Genomic DNA, 20432 nt, shown 5'->3' on the forward strand with positions numbered 1-20432 from the left:
GCCCGCTGGCAACATCCCTATTAATAGTGGGCTCTGTGAAAATTAATTAATCCAAATTAATTAGGGGGTTGGAAGGGCCCGAGCGCTCCCCTTTAATCAGTGGGTATTTATAACACGGCAGCCCTGGCACGTGTCCGACATTCCCACAGGGACCCCGAGCAGCTCCCGCACCCCGGGGGGACCCCAGATTGTCCCCAATGTCCCCAACCTCAGCCGCAGCTGTGACAAAGAGCGAGGCTGCGGCGAGCAGCCCCCCCGGGGGCAACACACGGGAATTTGGGGTCCCAAAGCCCCAGGGGAGTTTTGGGGACCGAGGGCTGGGAGGTCCCCGGGTTGTGCTGAGCCCTCGCTGCGCCGCTCCGCGGGCACGGGGAGGCTCCCATGGGCTGGGGTGGCCGTGTCCCCACCCTGTCACACCAACTCACGGGACAGGAATTGGCTTCCTGCAGCCCCATCCGGCCCCGGGATGACGGGGGGACAGGGCTGGGACATCCACAGAGCCCCACGTCAGGGGACCGAGATGGTCTCTTGGGAAAGCGGCGGCTGAGTCAGGAGCGGGACAGGTTTGGGGTGAATCACCGGCCCCGGAGCCAGGCGGGCCCGTGACTCCCCGGCCCTGGAATTCCGGGAGCCGGGATGGGGTGAGGAAGGGGCAGATGCTGCGGTGGCCCCACAACAGGAGGGGGACGTGGGAAAGGCGCCTCCAGGGTTTTTGTCACCCCGGGATCCCCATCGGGACCGTCCCCACGGGCAGGGGGTGCTGAGCCGGCCTCGGGGACCCCGGCATGGCCAGGAGGGGACAACAAAGGGACCGCTGGAACCATGGAGGGACCGAGGCCATCTGGGGACAGGGACCGAGGCCATTTGGGGACAGGGACCATGGAGGGACAGAGACCATGGAGGGACAGGGCCCGCACAGATACTTGGGCCACACAGGAGCAGAGGACCCTGTGTGACAGAGTGACCACGTGCATCCCCCAGGGTGGGGTCAGTGTCCACTTCCACATTCCTGGGCTTGTCCACAACCTGTCAGGGTTGGGGACCCCAGCTCGGGATGGTCCCTGTGGCCACTGCGGTGTCCAGCCCGGCAGTGGCCCCTGCTGGTCCCATCGGGGCTGCTCGGAGGGGCCGTGGGGCAGCAGCAGGTGCCCAGAGCCACCGCGGTGTCCCCAGCCCGGCCACTGCCGCTCCTCCCATTCCCAAGGCCGGGGGTGGAAAAGGCTCTTCCAGAGCCCCGGCGATGGGATGGGGAGACAAGATCGGCCCAGCCCCGGCACCGGCAACTGGAGCAACTGGTTTAGCTGGGTCAAAGTGGAGCAGGGGAGTCGCGGTGGCTGAAACCTGTTCCAAGCTGTGTGTAAAGCTCCTGGCATGTCCCTCGCTGCTCCCGCTTTGGAAAGAGCTGCTCCTGGGAATGTGCCAGCCGGGCGTGCTCCGGCCCGGCCGCGGGCTCCGGGACACCCCGGCAGTGTTGGGGTTCAGCCTGGGGCACCTCGGTCCTGCTGTCCCGAGGAGTTTGCGGCTCTGGGAATGCGCGGCCGGAGCCTCGGGAGCGCTCGGGAGCTCCGGCCGTGGCAGTGCCCGGCGGTCCTGGCTCTGTCCCCTCTGTCCCCGCCTGGCAGGGAGCGTGGCCCGGGTTATTTTTGGGGGTGGCCTGGCCCTGTCACAAGCAGCTGCTGCCCCAGTGACGTTCCCCGAGCTGCCGAGCCCTTCCGGGGACAGGGACACGCCGAGTGAGTGCCACCGGGGCCCCTCCCAGTGCCCCCATCCCCAGGCTCGGGATCCGGCCCCTCCCGGAGCTCCAGCCCCCCCGTCCCTGCCCCACACCCCAAAATGGGAGCTGTGGCCAGCAGGGACCCCCAATTCCAGCCGGGACCCCCCAATTCCAGCCGGGACCCTTCAATTCCAGCCGGGGTCCCCCACATCCATCCAGGACCCCCCGGTTTCCCCTTTCCCAGGGCGGTGGGGAGGGGGCCTGGCCCCGCAGGACCGGCAGTTTTGGGGTCCCCAGGCAGGGCCTTCCCCAGCCACGGGGACAAGAAGTGCGGGAGATGGGAACGGAGGCAGCAGGGTGTAATTAGCCCCAAATTAGGGCTGGAAGCCGGCAGGAAGAGCCCGGCACCACCCGGCTCTTGTTAAAACTCAGCTCCGGCTTGAGGGGGGTCCCAGCTCCTGCGGGGGGAGCTCGCAGAGAGGGGGGAACGAGGAATTTGGGGGCTGAGGGATTTGGGGGGCTGAGCTCCCCAGGGATGCCGGAGCCGGGGAGGCTGCGGGGGTCCGGCCCGGGCAGATCCGGGGCCGTAACGGGATCCGCGGGATTATCAGCATCACCCAGGCCAGCTCGGAATCCGGTTTCTTGGCCGAGGCGTTGCTGCAGCAACGTCTGGCCCGGGATTGTGGGGCCTTTTCAGCCGGACAAGAGGCCTTTGAGAGCGCGGGGGGCCCCGCGGAGTCACCCGATAGCCCCCGCCGCTCCCCCCGGGCCCCGCTGGCTCCCGTGGCGAGGCCGAGGACACCGGATACCTTTATCGGTGCCGGGAGCGGGGCTGGCCGCGGGTGCGGCCCCGCGGATGCGGCCCCGCGGCGCTGACAGATGGGGGATGCCCGCCGGTGACACCGCGGGGTCACGGCGTGGCCACCTCGGTCACCCGGGGGTCCCCGGCGGGGATTGACCCCGGGGAGAGATCCCGGTGCCCGTCCCGACCCTCTGCCCGGTTTTTCCGCATCCCGGAGCATCCCGGGGGCGGCGAGGGGAGCCCGCGGGTGGCACCGGGAGCCCCCTGAGGTGCCGCTGTCACCCCGTCCCTGCCCGGGGGCTCCGGGGGTGCTGCTGCCCGGGGCCACCCCGGGGGCTGTGCCCCCCAAAGGCGGCCCCCGCGGGGGTGGCCGGCGGTGCCAGCCGGGCTGTCCAGCCCCGGTATCGGATCCTCCCGGAGGGAGGGGGCTTGGAGCTTATTTAACGTGCCCGGCCGGGCCGGGCGGGCGCACTCGGAGCACGGGGAGCTCAGGTGAGCACAGGTGCCTCTGTGCCCAGCACCCCCAGCCCCCGGGAACCCCCCCAGACCCCCCGGTCCTGCCCAGAGGGGGGCGGGTGGTGACATTCGGGGGTGGCACGGGGACAGGGGGGGCTGCCGGGTGACGTGCTGGGGGTCCCGCAGCCGCAGCCATGGGATCGCAGCTGGAAGGGGCCATGGAGACCCTGATCAATGTCTTCCACCACTACTCGGGCAAGGAGGGCGACAAGTACAAGCTGAGCAAGAAGGAGCTCAAGGAGCTGCTGCAGAGCGAGCTGGGATGTTTCCTGGAGGTAACTGGGACCAGTTTGGGGGCCTGGGGGTCTCCCTTTCCCCCCTTCCCTGGGGGAACGGCGGCTGCCCGGCCCCGGGGCTCACGCTGTGCCCCCCCAGACCCAGAAGGACGCGGGGGCCGTGGAGAAGATCATGCAGGATCTGGATGAGAACGGCGACGGGGAGGTGGATTTCCAGGAATTCGTGGTCCTGGTGGCCGCCCTGACCGTGGCCTGCAACACCTTCTTCTGGGAGAACGCCTGACGCCCCTGCGGCCACAGCCGGACGAGGGCTCCCAAAATCCAGAGTTCCCCCCCAGCCACCCCCCAGCTCACCCCCTCCGCCCCCCAGCACTCCCAGGGGATCCCGCTGGGATCCAGCTCCACAATAAAGGCACCGACCCAGGCCCAGGGGTGTTGTCAGCTCCTTCATTCCCGGCACCGCGATTCCCGCCCCGTCCCCCTGCGAGTGCCCCCGGGGAATATTCCCACTCTGGGGTCACGGGGGAAGGCCACCCTGGGTCACCCCGAGAGCTTGGAGACACCCCGGGATCCACCCCGGGATCTACCCTGGGATTTACCCTGGGATCCACCCGGGGCAGGGTGACCCCGGGGCGGGTGATCCCGGCCGGTGTCGGGGTGTGGGACACGGGAGCACCGGGCTTTGGGAAGGGGGTGACAGGCTGGGACTCGCTGCAGGTGGCTCCAGAGGCGCCGGCACCGCGCCCGCGGGGCTGGAGGAACCGGTTGGGATCTCCTGGCCCAGTGGGATGGGATGGTGGCCAAGGGCCCCACCAGGGCCACCAGCGCCATCATCCGCCCGCGATCCCGGCTCGGATCCTCGCTCGGGATCGGCCCTGCTGGGATGGACAGCGGGAAAGGGGCTGCTCCCAGGGATGGTGGGGTCAAGGAGCAGCTGGACAGGGTCCCCAAGGACACTGGGAGTGTCCTGGGCCAGGGGTTGGACCTTACAGATCCCTTCCAACTCCACAATTCCGTAACCCCCGGATCCTCTATGATCCCAGGAGTCATTATTTTGTGATTCCATAATTCCGAGGGTCCGTGACGACTCCGTGGCAATGGAATTGTCGATGGAGCTGATAAAGCTGACACGGAATTCACGACCCCGCAGTTCCGTGGGGTGCGGGGGTTCCACCTTCATGGGGTTCCACGGTTCCACGGCTCCATGGCTCCCGCGGTTCCCCGACGTTCCCTCGAGAATTCCATGACGAATCCATGGCGACATCGCTCCCTATGACGTCACGGCCGCCCCACCCCGATTCCCGCCAGAACGTTCCCGCCTCCCTTTGTCCCGCCCCTTTCCCCGCCCCCTCCGGGGCTGCACCAACCAACGCGCAGGGGCGGGGCTCGCGCTGCAGGGGGCGTGGCCGAGCTCGCGGCCGCCATTTCGGCGGGGGCGGGAGCGGCGCCGGCGCCATTTTGTCGCGGGCGGCTGAGGGAGAAGCGGCGGCGGCGGCGGGAGCGGGCGGAGCACAGCGCCAGCCCCGGCCCCGCGCCGGCCCCACACCGGCCCCGCACCGGCCCCGCACTCACCCGCCCGCCCGCCGGAGCCACCGGAGACCTGGCGACCGTGTGCTTCGGTGAGTGGCCGGCGCGGGGGCCGGGGCGTTCCGGGGGGCCCGGGGGGTCCCCTCATGGCCCGGGGGGCCCCCTCAGGGTCGGGACTTTTCCCCCTGACCGGGCTCCGGAGCCGAGGGGGGCGGAGCGGGTTTGTGGTTTTTTTCCTCAGGAAGAAAAGCGCTTTAAAAGCCACTTCTAATAGAAGAAGCCTCTCTGTGTTAAAATAAAACGGTTAAAAATCATTTAAGACAGGAGTATGGCTTTCTCTTGTCTCGATTTCTGCCCGTAAATCCTCTCAATAAAGCGGTTTTTTGAGGGTATTACAGAGTGAGCGCATCCCGGCCGTCATCCACCCGTTAAATTTGCTGCTAATTATAAATTAAATTAATTAATCGATCTGCAGAGCTCGGGGGCTGGAACTCAGCATGTTTCTGTAGCATCCAGCACTGGGGGGGATTTAAATCCCTGCACTGAGGGAGGTGAAACCTGGGTGTTTTTAAAGGATATTATGCTTTTGTAGCATCACCTTGGAATTTTATTCCAAATTTTATTCACTGTGCCCTTAAAACTGGGGCTTGTACCTTGTTAATAACGAGAACATTGGAAATGTGGAGGTGTCACTGTGCTAAAGGCACTTGGTTGCCATTTACAGCTGGATTTCTGTGTTATTACACAAAAAGGGTAAGATATTCACTGTAAAAAGATACTTTATTTTACCTTCAGTAAAAATGTAACTCCCACGTTTATTAAACCTGGTAAAGGGCTAGAAAACATTAAAAATACAGAAGTACAATACATATTAATACTTATTACCTGCCTCATTCTTAATTCTCTCCGTGCAGAACAGAGGTTTCTTAATGTTTCTCATATAAATATGTAATAATTGTATAAATTTGATGTCTTTAGTTCTGTTTTGCATCCTTGCTCTGAAGATGGCATTTGGTTGCCATCTTCCTGCTGGGTTTTTGTATTATTCCTTGTAATATTGCTGAAGCATTCACTGTAAAAAGATAAAATTTCAGTAAGGGGGAAATAAAGGAACTCCCTGATTGATTAAAACTCGAAGAGGATTAAAAAACATTAAAAATCCCAGAATCAGAACTGAAAAATTCTGGCAGGGGGCTAAAAATCACTGAAAATAAATTAATATATTATGCGTAACCTGCCCTAATCTTGATTTCCTGCGCCTAAGGAGCCAGAATGGAAGGGATTTTTAATTTTTAGCAGTACAAACGTGTAATAAAAGTCTGAATTTTCTCTTTTGGGCCCTGTTTTGCAGATTCTCTGAAGATGGCTGCACAGTCAGCACCGAAGGTCGTGCTAAAGAGCACCACCAAGATGTCTCTGAACGAGCGGTGAGGAAGCCAACGGCACCTTCAGCTCCTAAGAAACCATATTTTTTATTTTTTTACTTAATTCTCACTATCCAAATCCAAAACCCACCGTGGTTTCCGCCCTCTTTTAACCTCGTCGAGCGAGCGGGTGCCTCCACACCCGCCTTACCCTCCGACCCCTGCGGCACGCAAGGTTAAAAGGGCCAAATTCCGGAGGGATTTCTCCGTGTTTTTAGTGTTGATTCGCCTCGTAAATCCGGTGGGATGTGTTGTAAGAGCAGAGACCAACCTCACACCCTCCCTGTCTCTCCCACATGTTTTGACATTGGTATTTTGGCTCTGCCGCCGCGCCCCAGGGTCCCGCCTGCCCGGGTGGGCTCTGTAAGAGGCCGGCGGCGGCCCCGGAACCGGCCCAAAGGTCCTTTTGGGCCTTGTAAGAGGCAACAGCTTCGCTTCACCTCCATCTCTCTCTGTCCTCCGAGCTCTCCCCGTGGCTCATCCCGCTGGGTTTTCCCACCTGTGGCTCCTCTGTGACGACTAACGGGTGTCCCGCTGGGCACTTTGGGCTTAAACACGCTGGGACGGGGCAGCTTCTGCTCCAGCAGTGCTGCGGGGCGGTGTGGCCCGAGCTCGGGGACACCTCTGCTGGCTCATTCCCCCCTCCATCAGCCCAAACTCCTCGTTTTTTGGGGTGGGTTTTGCTCGCCAGCCCTCCCAGGAAGCCGCCGGGGTGCCGCTCGGGAGCTTTATTCGCCGCCTGGCTGCGTGTTGGCTCTTCCATGGAGGAATTAAAACTGCAGAGAAATTCCCCGAGCGGCCTCGTTGCAGGAGAACCATTGGGTGGAATTCAGGAGCTGCTCTGGGTGGCGGAATTTTGTAGAATCGTGGAGTTGTTAAGGTTGGAAAAGGCTTTAAGGTGATCCAGCCTGGCACCGGAGGAACGTGGTGTCTCCCCAGCCGACCGCCTGGAGTTTTGACACTTCTCCCCCAGATTTTTTTTTTTTGGGGTGTTGATTTGGCTTTTGCTGTTCCGTTTCTCCCCTCCCCATCACGCCCATCCCCGCTTCCTGCTGGTTGTCACCCCTTCTGCCATCTCTAAACCCACTAACCTCCGGCTTTCTCATTCCCACTGGAAACTTCCACCTCATTCCTGCCTCTCCGGTCCTCGCGGCCAGCGAGGGATCCGGGATCCCATAAGTGCCACTCTTTGCATAAGGTTCATGGGAGCTGGAGCCCCACTCGAGCACCGTGAAATGCCGATAATTGTGTGTTTTAAGCTTTAATTAAACCCCGTTTTATTCGACCTTGAAGCTTCACTAACATGCTGAAGAACAAACAGCCGATGCCGGTGAATATCCGGGCCACCATGCAGCAGCAGCAGCTGGCCAGCGCCCGAAACAGACGGCTGGCCCAGCAGATGGAGAACAGACCGTCTGTGCAGGCCGCTCTGAAGCTCAAACAGGTGAGGGGGAAAGGGGATTTGGGCCTTGCAGGATGTGGAAAAAACAGCTCCGGAAAGAGGAGGAGGCCGGAGAGAGGAAGGGGATGGAGGGTGAGTGTGGGGAGCTGCTGGAGGAGAGAGGGGGGGCCCTTCTGGCTCCCCACAACTCCCTGGCCGGAGGCTCAGGTTGGAACCGGGAGTTTTTTTCCTGGCAAGGGTGCTCAGAGAAATGCTGGATGTTGGCACTCGGTGCCCTGGGCTGGGGACAAGGTGAGGGTTGGATTCAGTGGTCTGGGAGGTGTTTTCCAACCTGCAGACTTGTGGGATTCGGTTAAAAAAAAGGTGTTGGAGAGCGTCCAGAGGAGGAACAGGAGGATGGAGAAGGAGGAGCCACACGAGGAGTGGCTGAGGGCGCTGCAGCTCCAATCCCTGCTCCCAGGGGATGATCCAGGGAATGGCTGGAGCTGCAGATCAGGGAAGGTCCTTCCCCCTGAGGCTGCCCCGAGGCAGGCAGAGCTCCAGGAGCGTTTGGACGGCGCTCCAGGGGTGCACAGGGTGTGATTTGGGGTGTCTGTGCAGGGGCAGGAGTTGGCCTGGATGATCCTGATGGATCCCTCCCAACTCGGGGCATTCCATGATCCTAAAAACGACATACCTGGGAGGGACTTGCAGAAGATTCCGTTTTTTCACCTCGGATCAGTAACCCGTCGTCATTCCCGGGGTTGTCGGTGTCAGGTGCTGGCTGTTGATGTCTCCTCTCTATTTTTCCAGAGAAATGGCTCATCCCGGGGTCCGGGAGCTGCCGAGCGCTTCACCTCGCAGTCCCACGGCAGCGACAGTCGCTGCCGGTCGGTGCCAGCCCTTAAACATCCCAGGGGACCAAAAATTCCCGTGCTGGTGGCTTGGGAATGCAGGCCTGGCTTCCAGGCACAGCCCCGGGCTCGTTGCGCGTCGTTCCCCGGTCCCAGATTGCTGCATGACTCCTGTCCCTCCTCCCACGTCTTCTCTTCCAGAAGAGCTTGAAGCAACGCCTCGGCAAGAGCAACATCCAGGCGCGGCTGGGCCGGCCGGCGGGGACGCTGGCCCGAGGAGCCCTGGGGGCCCGGGGGCTGGCCCTGGGCCAGCGGGGGCTGCCCCGGGGGGCCCTGCGGGGCCGCGGCGCCCGGGCCATGATCCGAGGAGGGGTCGCGCTCCGAGGTGGGTGCCCTGCCGTTCCCCTCCCTGCCCCAGTCCCTTTCCGCGCCGGTTCCCGGGCTGAGATCCCGCTGTCCTGGCTCCTGCCCGGCAGGTCAAGCCCTGCTGCGCGGCGGGAGAGGGATCGCCCCCCGGATGGGCCTGCGGAGAGGCGGCATCAGGGGCCGCGGCGGCCCGGGAAGAGGCGGCCTGGGCCGGGGCGCCATGGGCCGGGGAGGGATCGGCGGCAGAGGTGAGTGCCCAGCCCTCGGGAATAACGGGAATTCAGCTGCCGTCCTTCCTGCAGCCACGAGAATTCCAAGCCTGGAATTCAAACCGTGAATCCCAGACCCGGTTAGGGCTGGAACTGGAGCGAAGCAGCCCCGGTGGGAGGGGAGGGCCGGGATCAGGCACCGTGGGTCCCGCAGAGGTCGGGGACGGAGGCGGTGATGGGCGCCCGGTGTTCTCCGTCCCCGCAGGCCGCGGCATGGCCGGCCGGGGCCGGGGCGGATTCGGCGGGCGCGGCAGAGGCCGGGGCCGCGGCAGAGGCTCGGCGCGCCCCGCGCTCACCAAGGAGCAGCTGGACAACCAGCTGGACGCCTACATGTCCAAGACCAAGGGACACCTGGACGCCGAGCTGGACGCGTACATGGCACAGACAGATCCTGAGGCCGCCGACTGAGGGGCCGGGACTGCCGGGGGGGGGCTGGCTCCTTCGGGAATCCCCGATGGGAAATTCAGGCTTAGTGTGTTCTTGGATGTTTTGATACTCTCTGTTGTATTAAACTTTTTTTGGATTGTTCTTTCGGGGGGATTTTTTTTTTTTTTTTTTTTGACCGGGGGGGTCTGTGTGCCTCTGGAGTTTTGGGATGGGCTCGTTGGGTTTTGGGATTGGCAGTTGGATTTTTGGGGTCAGCCTTTGTTCGTTTTGGGATGGGCAGGTTCCCAGCTGGAGTTGAACTCGCCCGAAGCCAAATCCAGTTTGGCTGTTCTCCTTCCAGACAGCTCAGATCCTCCTGTTCTGCACCAAAAATTCCTGTGGGGTTGGAGCAGGTGGGAAACTTCCTTGTTCTAGTGGATTTGGGGGGCTTGGAGTTGAGAGTCCTTTTGGGGCCATGTTTCTGTGTGGTTCAAGTGTTTGTTTAAAGAAATGAGAGGGACAGAAAACTCAGCCAGGACAGCGATGTGGAAATGCCTCTTTTCCAGAAGAGACTCCAAAATCCATCCCTTTTCCAAAGAAAAGTGGAAGCCAGTGTGACTGGAGGGTCTGGGCTTTATCACCCACCCCTTCCACATGTTCTTGTTCCCTTTGGAATCTTCTGGTGGCTTCAAGGAGGGAGAATTCCCAGAGCTCTGTGGGGTTTTTTCCTCTGGAAATGGGATTTTTCTGAATTTACTCCGCAGGGAAGAGGAGGGGATGGGGCAGCACCGGGAACCCACCGGGAACCCACCGGGGGATCCCCGGGACCCGGGATATTCCCGGCGGGATCTCCGGGACCCGGGATATTCCCGGCGGGATCTCCGGGACCCTGGATGTTCCCGGTGGATACCCGGGACCCGGGATATTCCCGGTGGGATCTCCGGGACCCGGGATATTCCCGGTGGGATCTCCGGGACCCGGGATATTCCCGGTGGATCCCCGGGACCCGGTGGCGCCGGGGGCGGGGCCCGTCTGGGGCTCGGGCCATGAGAGCGCGGCCCCGATTGGCTGGCGGGGCGAGGCCCCGGCTGTTACGGGCGCTGCCATTGGCTGCGGCGCGGCGGCGCCTCACGCGCTCCGGCCGCTCCTTTTGTTATTGTAGGGCCGGAGTTGGGAACGGGATCGGGAAAGGGATCGGGATCGGGGACAGGGCTGGGAGAAGGAGGAGAGGGCTGAGCCTGGGGGGGACATCAGGCCGGGGGGCTGCAGGCACAGCCGTGGGCCGGAGGAGATGCGGCGGGAGCCGGGCCGTGAGTGACGGCAGCCGGGGGCGGAGGTGAGTGGAGCCTGACCCATCACGGGTCCCGCTGGTGTCCCTTCCTTTGAATCCTGTCACCCCTCAAAGCCCCAGCGCCACCCCTGTCACCTCCCCGTGCCCCGCGGTGTCCCGGGAACATCCCGGGCGAGCGCCGGGACTCGGGACGTGGATGAGCCGGGGATTCTCCGTGCGGGGCGAGGATGGAGCCAGGGACGAGCCGGCTCTGGTCCCCGCTCAGCCCAGCTCCACCAAACCAGGCTGGAATGAGTTTCACAAAGGGACAGAGCTGCCTCTGACCCCTCCAGTGTTCCCTTGGCACCCATCCACTGCAGCCGGGGGGACCCCAGGTCCCCTCTTCCACCGCTTTTACCCCAAAACACGAGGCAGAGGATGGGCAGGGAGTGCTGGCATTGAGACAGCACCAGGATCCCCGGGATGACACCCCCGGGATGAACCCCAGAGCCTGGCGGGGGGCTGAGGCTCCGTGGGGTCCCTCCAGCACCCCTGGAAGTGTCCCCATTCCGTGATGGCATCTTGGAGGAGCCCGGCACAGGGGGACACGCGGGGGGGCTGGCAGGACAGCCAGGCTCGCTCCCCAGCCCAGATAAGGAGCCGCGGTTTGTTGTGTCTGCCGCCATCCCAAGGATTTTCCAAGGCTCTGGAACGCTGCATCCCGGCTCTGGCGTGAGCAGGGTCTGGCAGGGAGGCAGGAAAGGGAGAAGCCGGGGAGAGAGAGGGGTTAAGGAGCGGCGCCAGGCTGGGCTCTGTTTAGTCTGGCGGCGGCGGCGGGTCCGTCCCCGCGGCACCGGGCACGGACACGGCCCCGCTCCCTGCCGGGCTCGGGGACAGCCCGAGCGTCCCTCTAAACACCGTGTGCTGTCACCTCACCCCCTCCCCGGCTTCCCCAGGCTGGCGACAAGCTCTGGGGCTCGGGCTGAGCCAGCCAGGGAACACGGAACCCAGGCCCGGGGTGACCGATGGCAGTGCCACCTTCTTCCCCGTGCCGCGCGTCCCCGGTGCCAGCAGCCACGCGGCTCGGTGTCCCCGAGGGGACACGCAGGGACCCTCCGTGCCTTGCAGGGCCGCAGCGCCATGTCCCTGGGCAGTGACAGCGGCCCCGGCATCGTGCACAGCCTGCTGTGCCACCGGCAGGGAGGGGACAGCGAGGCCTTCGCCCGCCGCGCCATCCAGAGCCTGCTGAGGAAGCTGAAGGAGAAGAGGGACGAGCTGGACGCGCTGGTGGCCGCTGTCACCTCCGGCGGGGCCCAGCCCGGCCAGTGTGTCACCGTCCAGCGCACCCTGGACGGGCGGCTCCAGGTACCCCTGGACACGGGGGGCTGGGGGTTTGTGTACCCCTGTAAACCCTCCCCGAATTCGGGGGTCCTGGGGAGCCCCGGAAGCCGCGAGCGGATGGATCCCCCTGTCCTGCCCGGATCCCCCTGCCCTGTCCGGATCCCCCTGTCCTGCCCGCATCCCCCTGCCCTGCCCGCATCCCGCCCCTCCCGGCTCAGGCAGGGTCTGGCGGCCCTCGGGGGGATCGGGGAGGGGGCGTTGTTATGTCTGGACCCCCGGGCTGGGTTGGGGACCCCCCCCAGTTCCCGTTTCGCTCAGGTGGCCGGCAGGAAGGGGTTCCCACACGTCATCTACGCCCGGCTCTGGCGCTGGCCCGACCTGCACAAAAACGAGCTGAAACCCGTCAAATTCTGCCAATTCGCCTTCGACCTCAAGTGCGACAGCGTCTGTGTCAACCCCTACCACTACGAGCGCGTGGGGACCCCCGCCAGCGGTGAGCAGGGACCCCCGGGACCCCCGGGAGAGAGGGTTGGCCAAGGGGGGGTCACCGGCACCCCCTAACCTCCCCCCCACCCACCTCTCCCGCAGGTCTGAGCGTCCAGAGCACAGGTGAGACCCCGGCCCGCGGGCGGCGGGGAGCCCCCCCCGGAGCCAGCCCAGCCCCCCGCAGCGGGTCCCCGTGCCCCCCATGGTCTCCGGTGTGTGTCCCCCGCCCTCCCCAGTGCCCCCCCCGCGCCCGGTGAAGGAGGAGTTTGTCCATGACTGTGTGCAGATGGAGCCGCCGGAACCGGGGGCCGAGCCCCCCGCCCTGCCCTACCGAGCGCTGCCCCCCCGGCCGCCCCCTGAGCCCCCCCGTGTGCCCCGGATCTACCCTGCGCTCCCCACGGCGCCCCAAGGTGAGACCCCCCCCTCAACCCCCACCCTGCGGGGGTTTGGGGGCATCGCCCTGAACCCCCCAGCCACAATGACCCCCCGTTCCCATATTCCCCCACAGCGACCCCGCAGGACCCCCTGCTCCCCCTGCCCCACAGCGAGGCCCCCCCAGCACAGCCTCCCCCGCAGAACGGGTACCCCAAACCCCCCCACCACAGTGAGTATGGGGACACCCCACTGCCCCCCCCGACCCCCCTGGGGACCCTCCTCATGTCCCCCTGTCTCCCGCTCCAGGGTCGCCGCTGAGCTGGAGCAGTGCCCCCATCTACACCCCGGGTTTGGGGGGGTCACATCCCGGCAGCCGGAGCCACCCGCAGCCCCCCCAGCACCACCCCAACCACTGCTGTAGGTTTGGGGGGCACTGGCTGAGGGATAGAGGGGTCTTCATAGCGCTGACCCCCCCTCTCCTCCCCTCCCAGGGCCCCCCCACCATAACCCCGTGCTGCAGCCCCCCGTGTCCACCCACCCTGGTGAGTGCCCCCCACCCTCCTTGGCACCCAAAGGTGCTGTAGTTTTAGGGTGCCCCTAAAATCCACGTTCCCCCCCCCGCTTCCAGGGCCGGAATTCTGGTGCTCCATCGCCTACTTCGAGCAGGACGTGCAGGTGGGGGAGATCTTCAAGGTGCCCTCCAGCTGCCCCAGCGTGGTGGTCGATGGCTACGTGGACCCCTCGGGGGGAGCCCGCTTCTGCCTGGGGCAGCTCTCCAACGTCCAGCGCTGCGCGGCCAGCGAGAGGGCACGGTGGGTCAGGGGGTACGGGGGGTCAGGGGGGCACGGTGGGTCAGGGGGTACGGGGGGTCAGGGGGGCACGGTGGGTCAGGGGGGTGTGGGGGGTCAGGAGGGCATGGGGGGGTCAGGGGGTACGATGGTTCAGGGGGGGTGTGGGGGGTCAGGGGGTTGTGGGGGGTTAGGGGGTACGATGGTTCAGGGGGGTGTAGGGGGTCAGGGGTTTGTTGGGGGTCAGGGGGGGAATCAGGCCTGGCAATGGGGCAGGGGGGCAGGGGGGATGAGGGGGAAAAGGGAGAAAACGAGGGTAAGGGGGATTTTAATTATTATTAATGAGGTAAGGGGGATAATTAGGGCAAGGGGGATAATTAGGGCAGAAGTGGGGGGATAACGGGAGGACAATCAGGCAGAGCTGGGGCAGGGTGGAAGGGGGGGAGGGGGCTGTTGTGGGGGTCCTTGCTGAGGGTCTCGGACAGGCTGCACATCGGGAAGGGGGTGCAGCTGGAGCGGCGCGGAGAGGGAGACGTGTGGATGCGCTGCCGCAGCGAGCACGCCGTGTTCGTGCAGAGCTTCTACCTGGACAGGGAGGCCGGCAGAGCCCCCGGGGACGCCGTGCACAAGGTGTACCCCGGAGCACACATCAAGGTCGGGGTCCCCGGGGGTCCCCAGGAGGGGTGGGGGGGGTCAGGTTTTAGGGGGTTCTGGGCAGGCGTGGAAGCAGTGGAAGCACCGCAGGGATGGAGGGACCCCCGTGGCCAAGCGGAAGGGGGCCCTGGGGTACCTCGCACCCCAAAGCCGCCGTGCTCAGGGGTCCCCCCGTGTCCCCCCAGGTGTTTGACCTGCGGCTGTGCCACCGGCAGATGCAGCAGCAGGCGGCCACTGCCCAGGCTGCGGCCACCGCTCAGGCCGCTGCTGTGGCCGGCAGCATCCCCGGGCCTGGCTCGGTGGGTGGCATCGCCCCGGCCATCGGTGAGTGACCCCCGCCATGACCGCGTGCCCCCTGGGGCTGGCAGTGGCCACCCACCCTCCGTGAGTGACCCCAGGGCGGGCTGGGACCCCCGTGATGACCGTGGCACCCCCCCCAGGGCTGTCGGTGGCCGCGGGGCTCGGCGTGGACGACCTGCGGCGCCTGTGCCTCGTTAGGCTGAGCTTCGTCAAGGGCTGGGGGCCCGACTACCCCCGGGCCAGCATCACCTGCACGCCCTGCTGGATCGAGGTGCACCTGCACCGCGCCCTGCAGCTGCTGGACCACGTCCTGCACGCCCTGCCCGACGCCCACGCCTGACTCCTGGAAGGAGCAGCCAAAAAAAGAGGAAAAAGAAGAGGAAAAAATGAAGCAAAGTGACCAAAAATGTGTTGGTTTAGCAGTTATTTAGTGGATAGGGTCGGGGTTTGTGGCCTGGGTGAAGCGTGGCCCTCGGCGCCCATTTCCACCTCCTGGTTTAACTTTTGTATGAAAATAAACCAAAAAGAGGGTTATAAAACAGCCAAAAAAACAAGGTGAGAGGACCAACCCCGTGTTGTTTTAACCCCAATGGATGGGGTCGGGGGTCTGTGGCCTGGGTGTGTCAGCGCCTTTGACGGACGCTCAGCAGCGCAGCTGTGCCGCCAGATGTGTTTCCAGCGGTGCGTCCAGCTGTGCCTCGCACCTTCCCTTGCGACTACATTTCCCACGAGCCCCCGCGGCGCCCACCGGAAGCGGCCTCTCCCGCTCCCCGCGGACTCGCTTTCCCGGCAGCCCCTGTGGCGCCCCTGGGCCAAGATGGCGGCGGGGAGCGGCCCCGGGGCGCGGGAGCTCTTTGCTGAGGGGCTCCTGCAGTTCCTGCGGCCCGCGGTGCGACAGCTCGACCGCCACGTCCACAGCGTCAGGTACCGGCAGCGACAGCGGCCGCGGGAGCGGGCCGGGGCCGGGCTGAAAGGCTGAGGGGCAGGTAGAGCCGGGAAGGGCCGTTTTGTGGGGCTGGAGGGTTTTGGGGGCGCGTGAGGTGGGCAGTGCTGGGGGGCGCTGGGTGTGCAGGCCCCATGGATAGGGGTGGATTTGGGGGTGGATGCGGGGTTTTAGCTGTTCCCTTCCCACAGGGAGAGCCAGGTGGAGCTGCGGGAGCACATCGACAGCCTGGCCACAGGTGAGCCAAAGCCGGGGGATCACCCCTGTCCCCCTCCCTCGCTCTGGGGGCTCACCCAAACCCCTCCCCAGAGCTTTGCCGCATCAACGAGGACCAGAAAGTGGCGCTGGACCTCGACCCCTACGTGAAGAAGCTGCTGAACGCCCGGCGCCGCGTGGTGCTGGTCAACAACATCCTGCAGAACGCGCAGGTGAGGGGGGACGGCGCCTTTTGGGGGTCCCTGAGCCCCCCAGGTGCTGACAGGGGACTCGTGCCGTGTCCAGGAGCGGCTGCGGAGGCTGAACCACAGCGTGGCCAAGGAGACGGTGCGGAGGAGGGCGATGCTGGAGGCCGGGGGCTACCAGGGCAAGTGAGCAGGAATCCCTGCTGATCCCAGCTCGGGAATTCCCCCATCACCTGCAGCCCAGGGAACCGGGACGCTTGGAGCCGCGTTCCCAGGTTTGTGGGCGCTGGAATAAAAGTGACCGAGAGTCCGTGATGCTCCCGCATCCCTGAGGGACCTTGGGGACAACAGAGCCGGGGGGGTGTGGGCACCTCCAGGTTGGATTTGGACACCCCCAGGTGGAATTTAGGAGGCCCAGGTGGGATTTGGGCTGCCCCAAGTGGGGTCTGGGCAGCCCCAGGTGGCTCCTTCAAGTCTTGGATTCTTCTGCTGCCGTTCCACCTGCCTCATTCCCATCTATCCCACATGGAGCAGAACAAGCAGGACACGCTGGAAAGGGGGAACACTTTAATGTGCAGCTTACAAACCAGGGACAGGGACACGTCAGGTGACCGAGGAGGGGCCCAGGACCTTCTGGTGTCCCTCGGCCGGTGTCCCCTGTCCCTCACTCCTGCGTCTCCATGCTCTCCTCCTCCTCGCCCGCCGCTGGCTCTTCCTGGTTTTCCTCTTCCTCCTCCCCTTCCTTCTTCTCCGGAGGTTTCTCGTACGCCTTCTCCGACGGCGTCACGATCACCCCGTCCCACGTGGACATCTCGGACGCCAGGTCTGCCCCAAGAGGTGACCCTGGGGACCCGCTCGGGGACCCCAGCCCCCTCCCCACCCTGACACCCCCAGCCCCACTCACAGCTGGCGTCGCCCTCCTGCCCCAGGATTTTCCGGTATCCTCCGTGGGAGAGGATGCGGACGAGGGTCTGGGCGGTGTAGCACACCATGTCCTGGGGACAGGGACGGCTCAGTGTGGGGACAGGGAGCACCCCCCGTGTCCCCTCCCCTTCGGGGACCCCTCCTCACCTGCTGCTCCAGCGTCATCACCGTGTGCACGCGGAAGTTGCCGCTCTCGCACGGATCCGTGATGCCGACGGAGCCGGGCAGGAAGAGCCCGGCCGCCAGGATCTGGAGGCAGCGCCTGCAGACGAAACATTCTGGGTTAAAAGCGCATCCTTCCAGCAAAAACACCAGCGGGAAGCGCCAGCTGGGTGAGCTGGGTTTATCTCCCAGTCAGCCCCCGAGATCCCAACGGTTTTACGGGGAAAACGGAGCCGCGGTGGGAATTCCTGCGAGGGAGGCGACGCCACGGACCTGTAGGCGATGTTGAGAGCCAGGGGCTGCCGGGTGGGATTGTTCATCACGGCGTAGTGCCCCTGCAGGGGGAAAGGAACAGGAATGAGGGCAGGGAGAACGAGAATCCCAGCCTGGGGTGAGAGAATCCCGGCTCCTGCCGGGCTGGGCGTTGGCACCACGTCAGCGAGCCCCACCAGCAGGTCCAGGATCCAGGGCGTGAGCGGCTCGAAGCCGGGGAAGCGAATCCTCAGGTCCTTGAGCAGCCGGATCAGAACCTTCACCCTGCGGCAGAGGCGGGAGGAGCGTCGGTCCCGCGCCGGGAGCGCTCCCCGTGTTCCCGGGATTCGGGATCTGGATGCGGCCCCGGACTCACGTGGACTGCGAGGCGTTCTCCTCGAACCAGCGCGCGTGCCGGATGGCGGCCAGGGCGCTCTGCAGCACCTTGATGTCCACTGCAAGAAGCAGAAATGGCCGGTTTTGGCGGGCGGGCGCGGCCACGGGCGCGGGCGGGAGGAGGCGCGGCCGGGCGCTCACGGTGCAGCTCCGGGTCCAGCTTGCGCAGGTTGGGCGGCACCGTGGTGATCAGGATCTTCACGGTGGCGTCGGCCGAGCTGATCTCGAAGCCGGTCTCGTTGGTCAGCATGGTCAGGACTGCGGGGAAACACCGGGAATTCCACGTGGAGGGGCTGGGAATCTCCACGGGAACGGCCGTGGATCGCAGCCCGCCACGCTCCGGAGCGCGGCCGCACCTTCCCCGGGGTCCTGCGCCCGCAGGCTCTCCACCACCTTGTTCCCCAAGGCTGCCACGGCTTCCACTGCGGAAAAGGAGGAAAAGGAGAAGGGTTGGAGCGGGCCCTGGCAGCGAGGGCCGCTCCCGTCCCGCCCGGATGGCACTCACAGGTGGGCAGGATCTTCAGGATCACCACCAGATCCGCCACGTTGTGCCCCGTCGTCATCGTCCCCTTCTTGTAGGAGCCCACCTGGCGAACCTCCTCGATTTGCTGGCGGAGAAAACAACCCAAAATCCCGGGAAATCAACCCACATTCCACGTCTGGCGGGGCTGCATCGATCCTTAACCCGCCCTGGGCCAGGAGCACCTCCCCGTTCTCCCGGTCCGCTCTGGGCCTCCTCCAGCACCTCCCGCTGCAGCTCCTTCCCAAGCTCTGCACTCACCACTTCAAACGTTCCCGGGGCCACAATTAAATTGTCGATGACGTTGTTGATCTTGGTCACCAGGGACAGGATGGAAGCCTGGGAAGGAACGGGACAGGGATCATCCAGGAGCAATCCCGTTCGCAGAGCACAGAACCCGTGTTATTCCCCACCAAACTCCTCCAAGGTGCTTATGCCAGAGAAATCATCCATTTTTAGGCCACTCCTGAAGAGCTTTGGATTCCCCCATCCCGAGGAGCTGGGGGGATTTTGGGCACGGCACCTGCTCGGCAGCGGTGGGAGCCAGATCCTGGTTCCTCTTGAGCAGAGCCTCGCTGAAGGCCGTCTCGTCCGCCGCGGGTTTGACGCGTGGAAACGCCATCTCACACTGGAACAGAACGGAATTCCCAGCGGGATTTCATCCTCCCCTCCTGGCAGCCTGCACAGGTGTCCAGGAGCTCCCACCTGCGCGGCTCCGGGGCACATCCAGAGGATTTTATTAACACTATTAAAGAATTTACTGGGTTAACTCATTAACCCCCGTTGTCTGCAGCCCCAGGGCACTGGGGTCACCCGTCCAGAGAGCGGGAACGCTCAGGGGATTTGGGAAGAGGGAATGATTTCCTCCTGGGAAAGCTGGGAAACGGGCACATGACCACCTGAGAGGGGACAAACACAGGGATTTATCTGCTGTAATCCCAGAAACCCCAATCCTGGAGTGATTCCTGTCATTATTCCTCCAGTGCCTTCCATTATCCCATTTCCAACAGGAGAAAAACCCCCTGGGGGTTTTTTACTGAACCAACAGCGTTTTGAGGGAATTCATTCCGCCCAGCCACACCAGGAGAACCCAACCCCCGAAAATCGGGGATGGGGGAATCGTTAACCCTGGAAAAGTCCTGGAAAATTCCCGGAACGGCCCTCGGGGCAGGAGTTACTCACGACATAGAAATCGAAGGGGATGTGGGGCACAAAGGGCCGGAACCTGAGAGGGAGAGAAAACCCCGATTCATTCCCCGGGCCCGCAGACACCCCCCCTCCCGCCCCCGTCACGACACGGTCCTGTCGCGACATGCGGGGCCCCGGGACTCGCCTGGAGCCGAAGCGGCCGCCGCGGCCGCGGCCTCGATCGCCCCTGCGGGGAGAGAACGGCGGTGACGGGGGGCTCCGAGCCCCGGTCCCCCGGCCCCGGTCCCGGCCCCGCCGCCCCCCCCGGTTCCCCTCGCTCCCGATCCCCCGGTTCCCCTCGCTCCCGATCCCCCGGTTCCCCTCGCTCCCGGTGTCCCCCGGTTCCCCTCGCTCCCGATCCCCCGGTTCCCCTCGCTCCCGGTGTCCCCCGGTTCACCCCATTCCCGGTATCCCCCGGTTGTTCTCCCCGCTCCCGCCGCTCTCTTCCCGTTCCCCCGCCCCGCTCCCGCAGCCCCCAGTCCCGGTCTCTCCCCGGTGCCGCTCCCGCCGCTCCCGGTTCTCCCGCCACTTCCTCCGCTAATCCCGGAGTGCCCCCGGTGCCGGTGTGTTCCCCCCGGTGCCGGTGTGTTCCCCCCGGTGCCGGTGTGTTCCCCCCGGTGCCGGTGTTCCCCCCGGTGCCGGTGTGTTCCCCCCGGTGCCGGTGTTCCCCCCGGTGCCGGTGTGTTCCCCCCGGTGCCGGTGTTCCCCCCGGTGCCGGTGTTCCCCCCGGTGCCGGTGTGTTCCCCCCGGTGCCGGAGTCCCCACCTCATGTCGCCGCCGTTCCCGACAATGAAGCGCCGCTCGCAGACCCCGCAGCAACCCGCCCTCCCATTGGCCGCCGCTCTCCCGCTGCCCGCCCCCCGCGGGGGCTCCGCCGGCACCCATTGGTGGAGCGGCGCGTCAATCAGAGCGGGGAGCGGCCAATGGCGGGGCGCACCGGGTGGCCGCTGGAGGGGGCTCGGAGCCCATGAATGGAG

General features: G+C 64.8%; 5 protein-coding genes across 7 annotated transcripts; 4 read left to right on the forward strand and 1 right to left on the reverse strand.

The window, feature by feature from the left end:
• Nucleotides 1-1652: 1652 nt before the first annotated feature.
• S100A1 (S100 calcium binding protein A1) lies at nucleotides 1653-3698 on the forward strand. Its single transcript, XM_005533657.3, has 3 exons — nucleotides 1653-1733; nucleotides 3159-3307; nucleotides 3408-3698. Exons 2-3 carry the CDS (start codon nucleotides 3167-3169, stop codon nucleotides 3549-3551), a joined length of 285 nt encoding a protein of 94 aa, XP_005533714.1. The 5' UTR covers nucleotides 1653-1733; nucleotides 3159-3166; the 3' UTR covers nucleotides 3552-3698.
• Nucleotides 3699-4763: 1065 nt separating this feature from the next.
• Nucleotides 4764-9617, forward strand: CHTOP (chromatin target of PRMT1). Of its 2 annotated transcripts, none has more exons than XM_005533672.3 (6): nucleotides 4764-4887; nucleotides 6147-6222; nucleotides 7513-7663; nucleotides 8656-8839; nucleotides 8931-9068; nucleotides 9295-9617. In XM_005533672.3, the coding sequence occupies exons 2-6, from the start codon at nucleotides 6158-6160 to the stop codon at nucleotides 9495-9497; spliced, it is 741 nt and encodes a 246-aa protein (XP_005533729.1). In that variant the 5' UTR covers nucleotides 4764-4887; nucleotides 6147-6157; the 3' UTR covers nucleotides 9498-9617. The 2 variants fall into 2 exon arrangements, with proteins under 2 accessions (XP_005533729.1, XP_087924800.1); XM_088068674.1 differs by having other exon boundaries at nucleotides 8659-8839.
• A 1014-nt stretch (nucleotides 9618-10631) lies between these two features.
• Nucleotides 10632-15223, forward strand: LOC102111851 (SMAD family member 4-like). 2 transcript variants are annotated; one of them, XM_088068540.1, is made up of 12 exons: nucleotides 10632-10791; nucleotides 11854-12090; nucleotides 12385-12559; nucleotides 12655-12675; nucleotides 12789-12962; nucleotides 13061-13156; nucleotides 13234-13344; nucleotides 13419-13469; nucleotides 13556-13739; nucleotides 14201-14369; nucleotides 14555-14693; nucleotides 14810-15223. In XM_088068540.1, exons 2-12 carry the CDS (start codon nucleotides 11866-11868, stop codon nucleotides 15007-15009), a joined length of 1545 nt encoding a protein of 514 aa, XP_087924666.1. In that variant the 5' UTR covers nucleotides 10632-10791; nucleotides 11854-11865; the 3' UTR covers nucleotides 15010-15223. The 2 variants fall into 2 exon arrangements, with proteins under 2 accessions (XP_087924666.1, XP_087924667.1); XM_088068541.1 differs by having other exon boundaries at nucleotides 14292-14369; nucleotides 14810-15012.
• A 222-nt stretch (nucleotides 15224-15445) lies between these two features.
• Nucleotides 15446-16328, forward strand: SNAPIN (SNAP associated protein). The gene is made up of 4 exons (XM_005533656.3): nucleotides 15446-15593; nucleotides 15804-15850; nucleotides 15922-16040; nucleotides 16114-16328. The coding sequence occupies exons 1-4, from the start codon at nucleotides 15487-15489 to the stop codon at nucleotides 16201-16203; spliced, it is 363 nt and encodes a 120-aa protein (XP_005533713.1). The 5' UTR covers nucleotides 15446-15486; the 3' UTR covers nucleotides 16204-16328.
• A 237-nt stretch (nucleotides 16329-16565) lies between these two features.
• On the reverse strand, nucleotides 16566-20283 carry ILF2 (interleukin enhancer binding factor 2). The gene is made up of 14 exons (XM_014262178.2): nucleotides 20221-20283; nucleotides 19601-19642; nucleotides 19450-19492; nucleotides 18791-18895; nucleotides 18529-18606; nucleotides 18253-18355; nucleotides 18104-18169; nucleotides 17889-18005; nucleotides 17728-17806; nucleotides 17549-17636; nucleotides 17373-17434; nucleotides 17085-17199; nucleotides 16918-17008; nucleotides 16566-16838 (listed from the first exon to the last, which is right to left on the reverse strand). The coding sequence occupies exons 1-14, from the start codon at nucleotides 20223-20225 to the stop codon at nucleotides 16678-16680; spliced, it is 1155 nt and encodes a 384-aa protein (XP_014117653.1). The 5' UTR covers nucleotides 20226-20283; the 3' UTR covers nucleotides 16566-16677.
• Between the last annotated feature and the right edge of the window lie 149 nt (nucleotides 20284-20432).

The sequence above is a fragment of the Pseudopodoces humilis genome, chromosome 31 (assembly GCF_049639895.1).
Source record: "Pseudopodoces humilis isolate 2021_Gansu_Grassland_sample_001 chromosome 31, ASM4963989v1, whole genome shotgun sequence".
In the NCBI taxonomy this organism is placed as follows: domain Eukaryota; kingdom Metazoa; phylum Chordata; class Aves; order Passeriformes; family Paridae; genus Pseudopodoces; species Pseudopodoces humilis.

Coding starts and splice junctions, on each gene's coding strand:
- S100A1 (XM_005533657.3), top strand. CDS start 3,167: ATGGGATCGCAGCTGGAAGGGGCCATGGAGACCCTGATCAATGTCTTC. Junction 3,308..3,407: donor AGCTGGGATGTTTCCTGGAG/GTAACTGGGACC, acceptor GTGCCCCCCCAG/ACCCAGAAGGACGCGGGGGC.
- CHTOP (XM_005533672.3), top strand. CDS start 6,158: ATGGCTGCACAGTCAGCACCGAAGGTCGTGCTAAAGAGCACCACCAAG. Junction 6,223..7,512: donor AAGATGTCTCTGAACGAGCG/GTGAGGAAGCCA, acceptor TCGACCTTGAAG/CTTCACTAACATGCTGAAGA. Junction 7,664..8,655: donor CCGCTCTGAAGCTCAAACAG/GTGAGGGGGAAA, acceptor CTTCTCTTCCAG/AAGAGCTTGAAGCAACGCCT.
- LOC102111851 (XM_088068540.1), top strand. CDS start 11,866: ATGTCCCTGGGCAGTGACAGCGGCCCCGGCATCGTGCACAGCCTGCTG. Junction 12,676..12,788: donor TCTGAGCGTCCAGAGCACAG/GTGAGACCCCGG, acceptor CGCCCTCCCCAG/TGCCCCCCCCGCGCCCGGTG. Junction 13,345..13,418: donor GCACCACCCCAACCACTGCT/GTAGGTTTGGGG, acceptor CTCCCCTCCCAG/GGCCCCCCCACCATAACCCC.
- SNAPIN (XM_005533656.3), top strand. CDS start 15,487: ATGGCGGCGGGGAGCGGCCCCGGGGCGCGGGAGCTCTTTGCTGAGGGG. Junction 15,594..15,803: donor CGCCACGTCCACAGCGTCAG/GTACCGGCAGCG, acceptor CCCTTCCCACAG/GGAGAGCCAGGTGGAGCTGC. Junction 15,851..15,921: donor CATCGACAGCCTGGCCACAG/GTGAGCCAAAGC, acceptor ACCCCTCCCCAG/AGCTTTGCCGCATCAACGAG.
- ILF2 (XM_014262178.2), bottom strand. Junction 17,435..17,548: donor CCTGGATCCTGGACCTGCTG/GTGGGGCTCGCT, acceptor TTCCCCCTGCAG/GGGCACTACGCCGTGATGAA. Junction 17,009..17,084: donor TGATGACGCTGGAGCAGCAG/GTGAGGAGGGGT, acceptor CCCTGTCCCCAG/GACATGGTGTGCTACACCGC.